The sequence below is a fragment of the Mus caroli genome, chromosome 11 (assembly GCF_900094665.2).
Source record: "Mus caroli chromosome 11, CAROLI_EIJ_v1.1, whole genome shotgun sequence".
Classification (NCBI taxonomy): domain Eukaryota; kingdom Metazoa; phylum Chordata; class Mammalia; order Rodentia; family Muridae; genus Mus; species Mus caroli.
Window position 1 is genome coordinate 48,485,387 of NC_034580.1, and position 11,176 is coordinate 48,496,562.

Genomic DNA, 11,176 nt, shown 5'->3' on the forward strand with positions numbered 1-11,176 from the left:
CCCCCAGCCTCACACTCACTACTCATCCCCCAGCCTCACACTCACTGCTCATTCCCCCTCAGCCTCACACTCACTGCTCACCCCCGCCCCCCAGCCTCACGCTCACCGCTTACCCTCCACCTTGCACTAGTGTCTCCTCTCCATGCAGCCCTGTGCTCACCCTCTCTTTGCTCTCTCTCCTCCCTCATTCCCCCATAACATCCTCAGCATCTGGCCTCTTTGCTGCTGTAGTGAAGGAGGCTGGGTCAAGTGGGCAGTGAATAGCAGGGAAGTCAAGCACGGTAGCTACGAGTCGAGTCAGTCAGGCCAGGAGAGGGACGCTTGTAGGACTGTCCCCATTTCCTGCCAGATTCCAGCAGACCCTGTGCTTCTGCTTGAGTGGCTGTGGCACGTGCCCCCTCGGTCCCCGAGGCTGGGCGATGGTGACCCATAACAACAGGAGGTGACTCATAACACTGTCCCCGCCACTGTCATCTCTACACAGCTACTTTGGAAGGTGTGCAGGGCTCAAAACATGGTGGCTCCTGGCAGAGCTCCGGGGCTGTGCCAGGGAGCAGGGCTGCCCATCTTGTAGGGACTGGAGCAGTTCTTGTAGAGAGCGGCAGATGGTGGGGAAGGAGGCTCACCAGACGGAGGGACCCCAGTCATGCTCCCTCTCGTTTTCTTTGCTCGCTCTGACTTGCCCCTGCTGCCTTTTTATTTTTTAATTTGCCTTTAAAAAAAAGAAGAAGAAGAAGAAGAAGAAAGAAAAAGCTATTTATTGTTTGTTTTGGGGGGCTTGAACCCAGGGCCCCTGCACATGCCAGCTAAGTTCTCTACGGCTGATCTGCATCCACAGCCACACTGGTGTTCTGCACAGCACTTTCCCATGTCCTAATCTGGAGTCTAGTACCTGTCTCCAGTGGCTCTCAGTCTCCCAGTCTCCTTCATTCGGAGATTCAGGCTACATCATACCATGGTGTTCCCATCTGCCTCAGTTTCCCTGGACCTTGGACCTGTTTTGGTCTCATTATTTTCTTAACAACCTGAAAATTAAGCAAGCAGGTCCACCCATCCTCACCCTCATTCCTGGGCTCCTGTTTTCCCCTGTATTGTTTTGTTTTTTTTTTTTAAAGATTTATTTATTTACCATATGTAAGTACACTGTAGCTGTCCTCAGACACTCCAGAAGAGGGCGCTAGATCTCGCTACGGATGGCTGTGAGCCACCATGTGGTTGCTGGGATTTGAACTCTGGACCTTCGGAAGAGCAGTCTGGTGCTCTTACCCACTGAGCCATCTCACCAGCCCTCCCCTGTATTGTTTAAGGATGCATGAACCCTGGCCTTCCATTCTTGGGGGCAGTGGACTCTAGTAGTCAGGGCCACACAGTGACTTGTTAGCTGTGGCCCTGGGATACATCTTCATGCATGAACTCTCCCAAGTCCTGCCTCACCTCTAGGCATGAGCATCCTCTCTCTTTCTCTCTCTCTCCTTCCCCTCCCCTCTCCTCTGCTCCCCCTTCCCCCTCTCTCTTCTCTCTCTCCCTCCTTTCTCCCTCTCTCTTTTCTCCTCTTCTCTCTCTCTCTCTCCCTCTCTCTCTCTCTCTCTCTATCTCTATCTCCTTTCCCCCTCCCTCCCTTCCCCATCCTCTCTCTCTCTCAACTCTCCTGCCTCAAACTTAGAGTGCTTCTCACTGGGGCAGACCAAACACTCAGCACTAGATGTACATGGGGGTCCCCAGGGTTTGCTATCTGCTTTGGGACAAGTGGTCCCCCTTTTTGTAGTCTTGCCTGGCAGCCCACCTGTTCCCAGGAAGGGCCCCAGGCCCAGCTCCCCTTAACCAGGAGAATGTTACAGTTGCCCTCAGCTAGTCCCATGCCCAGCAAGCGCTTGGTTTGCTGAGTGTGGAAGTTGAGGTGCAACCATTGTGGGCTTTAAGCTGGCAGCTCAGAGACACCCCTCTTTCTTGGGGGAACAGAGGACAGAGTCTGTACACCCAAATGACGTTATCCTGCTCCTGCCACCTTGGTTCAGGCTATCTTGTGAAAGTAGAGGTTGGCAGCCCCTGTGCCCAAATAAGTGTCCCCTGGGTGAAGCCCCAGGGCCAGGTAGGTGTGGTAGGTGGCACGTACCCGTCCGCAGGCATCTGTGCCTATGCAGCAGGAGGTGGGGTTCGGGGTTGAGGACTCCCTCCCTTCTGCACTGGCCCACTGGGATAGGGTGGGCCAGGCATGCATTTGGGGAGTGGATACTTTTCACGGCCATTTAGTGAAATAGCTTTGGTTGGTTTGTACCCATTCTTTAAATTTTAATCAATTTTTGCGAAATTACTTCCCAATCAGATTTTGACCCTCAGCCCGGGACGCCACAAACTGAAGCGAGTACCCTGCTTTGCTCGTCACAAATGCCAAACTGACTGCTCTTTCCCAGTGCCCAGTGCTGTCTTTTGCTTCTGTTTGATTTGGTCTGCGTATCTTTTAATGTGTCTGTTTTGTTTTGTTTGTTTCGTTTTTATTTTTCAGTTAAAGCACGCACAGACATACATGTCGAGAGCGGACTTTAGGCTTTCATGTGTTAAACCGCTTGAGTTACACCTTGTGACCCTTCTCCCATAACATGGTGTGAGGACGGACTGGGAGCCGGTACAGACTCCAGTGTTTACAGCTTTGCCATGTCCCCACCTGCTGGCCTCAGGCTGCCTGGGCCTGGCCAGCTATCCTTCTCTATGCAAATGCGTCAAAGCCATGACTGCTGGAACCCAAAACTGACAAGGTTTATTTTTTCCAGAGCCGGTGGCTGGTCTTCCATTTACAGTGTCACTATTCCTTGATGGAGCAGTTATGTGCCCGCTCTGGTGATGGCCCCAGCCAGTGATGCTAGGCCTAATTGTTCATCATCAAGCCGGCGACTCATGTGGTGCCTGCCCTAGGCGTGGCCTGCGGTCTGGCAGATCCGTGCTGCAGAATTCGCCTGGTTCCTCTCTATTTTAATTTTTCTAACCTAGAGCTTAATTTCAATAACTTTTTCAACAGTTCTAAATTTTTATTTTTGGCACCAGTATAAAGACAAATAATATCTATCACTCCCATTATTTTCATAAGTAACACAGATTCCCTGATTTTTTTTTTAAACTAAAAGATCTCTAAACCTTCTTACATAGAAAGCATCCCTATAATCTATAGGGAGAGGCGGGGAATAAAGTGCCTATTCTGCCAGTGTCTGGGACTTCTTTATGGACAGAAGGGGACCCTGAACGAGACCACGCCCGGCATTTTCACTGTGAATGTAAATGGAACAGCAGCCCCAGACCCTTGTCTCTGCCCTAGAGGTGCTACCTGTGACAGGGACCAAGCGCATGTGTGTTCAGTGTTTGACTCCAAAACAGCTGCCTGCTCCCTCAGTGTGCTCGGTGGGGAGAGGGCTGTCATGTCAAGGTCATTGTTACTGCTTCCCTGACTCAGTCACAGGGCAGGGAAATAAAGAAGTCTGGAGTGTTAGGACAGTTTGAGAGGGAAGGAGAGAGAGAAGAAAGACGAAACGCTTGAGACCGAGACTGCCCCCTCCAGCTGTACTTCCAGGTGTGCACTTTAAAGAAAGTGGCCGCCAGGCGTGATGGTGCAGTCCTATAGTAACCGAGCTCGCACTCGGGAGGTAGGAAGCCAGAGGCCAGCCTCAAGGTGGCCATGTCGAGGTGAGGCCAGCTTGGGCTATCCGAGACGCTGTCTCAAAAACAAAACGAAAATGAGAAAAGTGCTCACAGCCATTTTGCTCTGTCCCTGGTAGTGTGCAGGCCTCGGGGTTGAGAGTGGGGTGAAAATGAATGTCCTTAGTGTTGGTGCAGCACCAGCCTGGGCTCTGGGCTCCTCACCGAGACTCAGAGGCCACACCGATGTGTGCTGCATCCAGACCCCCGTCTCCCTCCCCACCGCCATTCCCTGCTTCCTGCCCAGCCTGCTTCACTTCTCCCGGGACCATCCTGATATGTTGGTTCATTCAGAACGAGCTGGAGGGGAAGGTGGATGGGAGTTCTCTGAGGCACAACACCCCAAAGGCCGACTGTACCCATGAGAGGTGCCTCACAGCAGGAGACTAAGATCTGTTGATGCTCTGAGGAAAGCTCCCCCATGACCAGGGTGGATTCTGGCTTCAAGGCTGGACACCTGAACTATTTACAAAGACAGTTTTAAGAATATGAAATTAAGTTCAGGGCCCCGGAAGCTTCTTGAGCGACATAGCCAGTCTGCCTCTGGTCATGGCAGAACTGATGCTGGACTTTGGTATCTGAGGCAGAGGTGAACTGCAGGCCAGTGGCTCCTCTTGTGGAAATTGTGTATGTATTCACTTAGGTCAAAGCCTGACCTTCCCAGCAACCTCTCCTAGCCAATATATTCCAGAGACCAGGATGACCTAGCAGGCAGGTCCACTGGTTGTATAAAAGACAGGATTGCAGGCTCCCAGTCCATGCAGAGAACTCTGAAGCCAGCAAATTGTACCACCATCCCCCGCTGCTCACCAAACATGGGCATACTGGAAGGCTGTTATACTCAGTGCCCACCTTTGGCCTAAAGCTGGCCAGCATCCCTGGGGAAACCTGACTTGCATTTTCTAGAGTTTAAGTCCTTTCCCCCACCCCCAATGGGTCCCATCGGCTGTGGCAAGCTCTTCCCCTGTGTGGAATTTTGTTATCTTTATTTAGCTGAGGTTAAATTAATCTCTGTTGTGCAAGAAAAACATGAAGCTTGCCCCTCGAGGGATCTACTCCTGTTTTTCATCTGTTGGCTTCAGGAGGACTGCCATAGAGTCCCATTGACATTTACTGTTACGTCTTTCTCTGGTCATTCTGTTTTGTGGTACAATCACCGTGTAAGTTATGGACTAAACCTGTCCTTTTGAGAGAGAAAAAGATACTGTTGATAATCCTGTCAGCTCCTTAGGCACTTAGGAGGCTGAGGCAGGAGAATCAAAAATTCAAGGCCATAGTGAGCCACCTAGCAAGACCCCATGTCAAAATTATATATATATATATATATATATATATATATATATATATATATATATATTATGCTGGACATGTGACTCATGGCTAAAGAATGTGTCTAGCATGATTGGGGACTAAGTTCTCACCCCAGCACTAAATAAATAAAACCAAGTAAAAAGCCATAAAGCAGATAAAGGCCTCCCAGGATGTGTGTTCTCCCTTGTGGTGGGAGGCATGAATTCTGACCCCTGTGACTGTGCAGCCTGACCCCGCATATGTTCCTGTGTGTTTGTGTGGTCTCCCCTTGTTTGGGGCTCATACTGGGTAAGAGGCCCAGGACAGCCAGCTTGCTTCTCTGTTACGTTACCATGCATTTCTAAAACCACTCCAGCTGTTAATCTGTTTGCGCCTCCATCCATGGACTTGTTTCTGTTCTTTTCCATCCACTTTGTACTCATTTGTTTTCATTAAATTTTGCATTTATTTTGAGTTTTCCATGGTGTCATTTTTGGGCATTAGCTTTGCTGCTTCAGGTTTCTTGAGCCTATTCGATGTCCTGTCGCCGCGGCGGCATGCAGCCTACTTCCGTGGTGACCTTTGTGGAGGTAGACCTGCAAGAATTCTGTTTCTCACTGAATCCTGCTGCAGGGACCTGTGAATGCTTGCGGGCTGGAGCAATCACAGGAGGAAAAGCTGCAGTCTGTGGCTCTTGAGTGATAAGGTCCAAGACTGGGACAAGGTATACATTACCCCCGAGGAGTTTACAGCTTTGTTAAGGAAGCTTGGCTTGAGATGGCTCTCTATGTGTTCTCAGCTCTTGTAATGGCGTGCTCTAACATCTATAAGCCTCACTATCCTATGGCGAGATACTATTGCTGCCCCCCATATTATAGGGGAAGCTTGAGAGAGTTTTTTTTTTTTTTAAGATTTATTTATTGATTATATGTAAGTACACTGTAGCTGTCTTCAGACACTCCAGAAGAGGGTGCCAGATCTTGTTACAGATGGCTGTGAGCCACCATGTGGTTGCTGGGATTTGAACTCCAGACCTTCGGAAGAGCAGTCGGGTACTCTTACCCACTGAGCCATCTCACCAGCCCCCTTGAGAGAGTTTTCATAATTACCTAAGGCGACACAGGAAGCAATGGGAAGAGCTTAGGGATCTGGATATTGGTTACCTGTGTCCCTAATTCCTGAGATAAAGTTTGGCACCCCAGCAGGGTCGCTGGGGTAGAGTGGGAATGGTTAAAATCCGGTGTGATGGTGTGGGTCTGCCATGGTTTTGCAGAGGTGGAGGTTTGGTAGCCAGGACTAGGGTTGGGAAGATCATGTTACCTCGGGACGGTCTCACATCTCCATTTCCTGTGACCCCAGGCCTTCTCTAGCCCCTGGACCTTCCAGGTGGAGAAGGAAGGAACCAACTATAGGCATTCCCATTTGTATGTTGGAGTGAGATGAGTTAGTCGTCAAAAACTAAGAGGCAAGGAGAAGATGCCCCAGCTCCTGATACAGTCTTGGCCGTCTAACAATGCACAGTGGTGTGTTGGCAGTAGAAGTGTTAGCTGCCCAGGAAGAATCATTCTCACTGGTAGCCAGGTGGTAATGGCACACACATTTAATTTCAGTACTCAGTAGGCAGAGGCAGGGGGATCTCTGTGAGTATGAGGTCAGCCTGATCTACAGAGCTAGTTTCAGGCCAGCCAGGACTACATAAAGAAAGCCTACCTCGGAAAAAAAAGCATAAAGCAAAGAAGTTATTTCATTTGTAGACATGCAGAGCAACAGACCATGTCCTTACTCCGGTATGAGGCTCTCGGAACTGCCCTCTGCCTGAGAATAAGATCAGCTTGGGGACAGGTTACAGCTAGAGCCACCTGGCTCACAGGCTGATGTGCTGTGTAGCTCAGTACCACGCTCAGTACCACAGGGTACCCACACTGGTGTGATCCCATCCACACAGTGTCCACTTCCATATGTTGTCCTCTGGATGGAACAGCAGGATGCCAGGCAGCAAATCTGCCTTGCCCGCTTGCTCTAGGAAATGACTGAATGCCAGGTTGCTGGCAGCTGGCAGCTCACTGCTCTTATTCCCCAGGACCTACCTGGTGCATGGTTATTGACAAGATCCAAGCGATAGGGTTCCAGGTTTATATGACTCTAGTGAGAGATACACAGGCTTCCATTAGTGGGAAGTAAGTCTCCAACAAGCATTCAAAGCATTTTTACAGAAACCTCCAACAGCCAGGTGTAATGCCATGTGCCCTTGACCCCAGTGTTCCAAATGCTGAGGCAGGAGGATTTTAGGTTTGAAGTCAGCCTGGGCTGCAATGATAAAAAAAAATGATGATGATGATGATGATGATGATGATAAGGGCTGGTGAAATGGCTCACTAGGTAAAGGAAAGAGTAAAAACATAGCCTTCTCCCTGGCTTCCTGGCCTCCAAGGACAGGGAGGAAAGGCAGGTTCACAACTTAGGGCCACCTCACCTCTGTGGTCCAGATCTCTCCTAATTTTCTGCTAAGCCTGCCAACCTGAGTTTGATCCCTGAGACCCATGTAGTGGAAGGAGAGAACTGTGACCTACACACACACACACACACACACACACACAAATAAATGGGGGAGGGGAGCTCTCATAAGCAAAATCAAAGAAAATATAAAATGGTACCCTGGCTTCACAATGTGGCCTGTCTGTTCCCCAACCCCAGTGAGCATCTGGCAACAGAGTATACCCAACCCCCAGCCCTACCCCCATGGCTTAGCACATTCATAAAAGAACTGTTCACAGTGGCAGAGCTTCACAGACCACCTCTAAATTTATGGCCCAGTCATTCAAGTCCCTAACTTGGAGACTAACACAGCTCCAGCTGGCCTCTTGGACAGCTGGGCTCCACAGCCTTGAGAATGACAGTAGCATAGCTTCAGAGAGGCAGCTGGCTTCTTCCCTGCCATCCCGCCAGTCTCCTCCTCCTGGCAGCATGACAGTCAGGGCGAGCTGGGCTCAACGCACTCAGCCACCCCAGCCTTCAAATCCCTTTTGTACATGTCACAGGAGCAGCCTTTGCATGAAGTCCTCTGGATGCAGGAACTGTGGGGCTTCAGAGTCCACAGGGGAAATGTGCTACTCTCTGATCCAGACCTTAAAAGATGGTGTAAATCCCCACCACACCAGGACCCTCGGGTCCAGAGAGACTCCATCCTTTAGAGGGAGCAGGATAGCTGGGCAGAAGTTTTGCTCCTATGTTTGGGACAAGTGTAAGAATCTGGAATGACCTGTCCAGGCCTGGCAGGTAGAACAGCAAGAATTGGTCTATGAGGGAGGCAGGCAAAGTGGCTCACACCTTTAATCCCAGCACTGAGTATGCGGAGGCAGCTGGATCTCTGCTAGTTCTAAGCCAGCCCCAACGTAGTGAGAGCCTGTCTCAAACAACAACAACAAAAGCCTGAGGGCCAGCCCTGTGCTTCAGGCTGAGGAGACTCACTGTAGCTCTTACCCAGCTCTGAGGGGGCAGAACCAGTCCTTGTTGAGGAAGGAAAGAGTAAAAAACATAGCCTTCTCCCTCAGGGACGAAAGGCAGAGACACAGCGTCAGGCCACCTCTCCTCTGTGGTCCTGATCTCTCCTAACTTTCTTCTGAGGACGGAAGAACTTCTCCAGAGGCACTTCTAGAGCACTTGTGGTGGTGGTGGGGGGGGGGGGCTGCCAACAGACCCTTTCACAGGGATTGCATATTTGATATCCTGCATATTGGATATTTAATTTATATTAGATTCATAATAGTAGAATTACAGTTATGAAGTAGCAATAAAAACTGTTATGGTTGAGGAAGGTCACTACACCATGAGGAACTGTATTAAAGGGTCACAGCATTAGGAAGGTTGAGAACCACTGCTGTAGAGCCTTCTCCCAGTCTCATCATGAGTCTTATAAAGCCAAAGAATGTATCAGCACCCAAGCATGGTGGGTTCGCACAGGTCCTGCAGGCCTTGAGATGGTAGCAGAGAGGCTGGCAGGCAGGGGAACCAGAGTTGATGGTGCAGGAAGGTAACCACAAACTTCTCAGGTGTGGCTTTACAAGTGCCACTCAGCCACTGTATTGTGCAGCACTGATAAGTGTCAACGCAGAGCGGTAACCTTGAAACAGAGTCATCTCAGACACAGGAATGGGCAGGCAAGAGCCAGCCTGATAACAGGAGACGTTAGGAGGTTAAGAGCACGTTACAACTACCCCACTTCATGCCATTAACTCTTACACTCTCCAACCTCAGTAATTATCATTTCTCTACCATTTCATCCTAATCTGTCCTGAAGGCTACCGACAAGGCATCCCCTACCCCGTGTCTGTCACCACATACTCCTATACTCTTTCATTTATTATTACATAATTCATCGTAATCCTCAACATTACTTCTCCTAGTCCTCTGTTCATTCCCGATCCTATTGGCCAATGGACTGCCTCTATTCTTGTTCCCCACCACCCTTTTCCGTGAGTCCAAGGTCTGCCATGCCCAGGAAGCACAGCGTGACCATGTACAGAAAGCCTGGCCTGCAGTCAGACTCTTGACATAGCCGTCATGCTCCAAGCATCTTCTGGAGCTTATACAGGAACAAGAAGGGTCATAGTACCGCCTGCAGCCCAGAACGTGTCAGCTAGAAGGGCCGAGCTGATGTCTACCTGTGCTTTCTTTAGCAGATCAGATATAGCCGCAGCACAGCAGTCGGGCATGAGCCTCTCCAACTCTAAGGTGATGATGACTAAAGCAAATGTGGAGCCCTTGAACTGCAGCAGCTGGTGGCCCGCCATCCAGTGCTGCAGCTGCCTGGTCAGGGACGCGACGTGGAGGGAAGGATTCCTCTGAGGCCACAGTTCCGCCACACGGGGCCAGCTCCGGACCATCAGGGCATGGAACTGGAGACCATGGTTTTTAATGTTAGGACCGAGGCCCCTCCCCCCTAGTTTTCACATATCAACAACCAAAAGTGCAAACGGTTTCCGATTTTCATCAGGGAAGCATCTGGTGTGGCCCAACCCCTTTCATTCCCAGACAGTCTGATTTGTGACATGGGACTCTGAGGCTAGAGCGTAGAGACGGCCACGTTTGGATTCTGAGAAATTCGAGAATCTGCTATTAAAGGGAGTGGGGAAGTTACCTGTAACCGCTTGACCTGAGAAGAAACCAGGAACTTTGTCAACAGCACCAGTTTTCCATAACGAAACTGCCCTTAGTAATTTAACCTTCATGCTTTATAACAGACCAAAACGCCATGACATTTCCTCATTTGCATAATTTTGCCTTACTAACAAGCACATCCTGAAAGATGGCCTCCCCATCCCCCCAACTAAAACCAACATGAACCGATACCTGATATTTTTTAAGTGCCAGATCAGTGCGGTCTAACGCCTCAGTAAGGATTGTGTGTAGGTGAATAAAGACAGCTAAGTGAATGTGTGTAAAGTGTAGTAAAGGCAGACAGATATTTATATACAATATTCATAGAATGGAAAGTTAAATATTTTTGCAGTGTGTATCTAAGAGAGAAACAGACCATAATAGTGCCGTTCAAATGTCTTTGTCAAGTGATCTCTGTGTCCTTTAGACGTGAGAGTCTGGTGGTGGAATAGCGTGGGGTATAAAGATAACATTTTTTTCCACTCTTCCGTATGTTGTGAGCCTTTATGGGTCACCTCGCCGTGGTGCATGTGCAAGGACGTGTTGCACGCCTGTGCCTTGCCTGTTCTGTGTTGTAAACAGCTGTTCCAAAGGCACAGACGAGTCTCAGGGAGACTCTATAAACTCATGCTCATTGTAATCAAGAAACCCAGCGACATTCCCGCGTGGAGGTCCTAATGGAGTCTGTCCAGCATAGCCTACCCCATCCTCAGCAGCTCATTTGGGGTACAGCTAGAGCCACAACGCTTTATGACGTCTTTTACACGTGGAATTGACTGTAAAAAAAATAAATAAATAAAGGAGGCCAAAGCCTGACATCATGTTACAGTCACTTGTTTTCTTAGCCATGGGGACTGGGGCATCCACACACAGTAGATTGTCTTCCAGTGGCCTGCCTCTGAAACGACTTCTGAAAGAAAAGTCAAGCCACACCTTACTTGTTTGGCAAACCGCTAGGAAGTGGGAATGCTGTAATGTACATCCCTTTGCAAAAGGTCTCAAGACCCCACTGCCTGCCTGCTCAGACGCAAAGGTGCTTCAGAGG

The 11,176-nt window shown here is 49.6% G+C and overlaps 1 protein-coding gene across 8 annotated transcripts in view; it reads left to right on the top strand.

Moving 5' to 3' along the window:
- Septin8 (septin 8) overlaps nucleotides 1-10,959 on the top strand; it is a 29,994-nt gene extending 19,035 nt beyond the window's left edge. For 2 of the 8 annotated variants that reach the window (XM_021175613.1, XM_029483810.1), the window contains exon 10: nucleotides 9,651-10,959. In XM_021175613.1, coding sequence (XP_021031272.1) covers nucleotides 9,651-9,819 — 169 coding nt within the window. In that variant the 3' untranslated portion in view covers nucleotides 9,820-10,959. Of the gene's footprint in view, nucleotides 1-2,323; nucleotides 2,483-2,503; nucleotides 3,197-9,650 lie in introns of those variants that run through there. The other 6 variants (XM_021175616.1, XM_021175617.2, XM_021175614.2 and 3 more) reach the window with 4 other exon arrangements.
- Nucleotides 10,960-11,176: the final 217 nt, after the last annotated feature.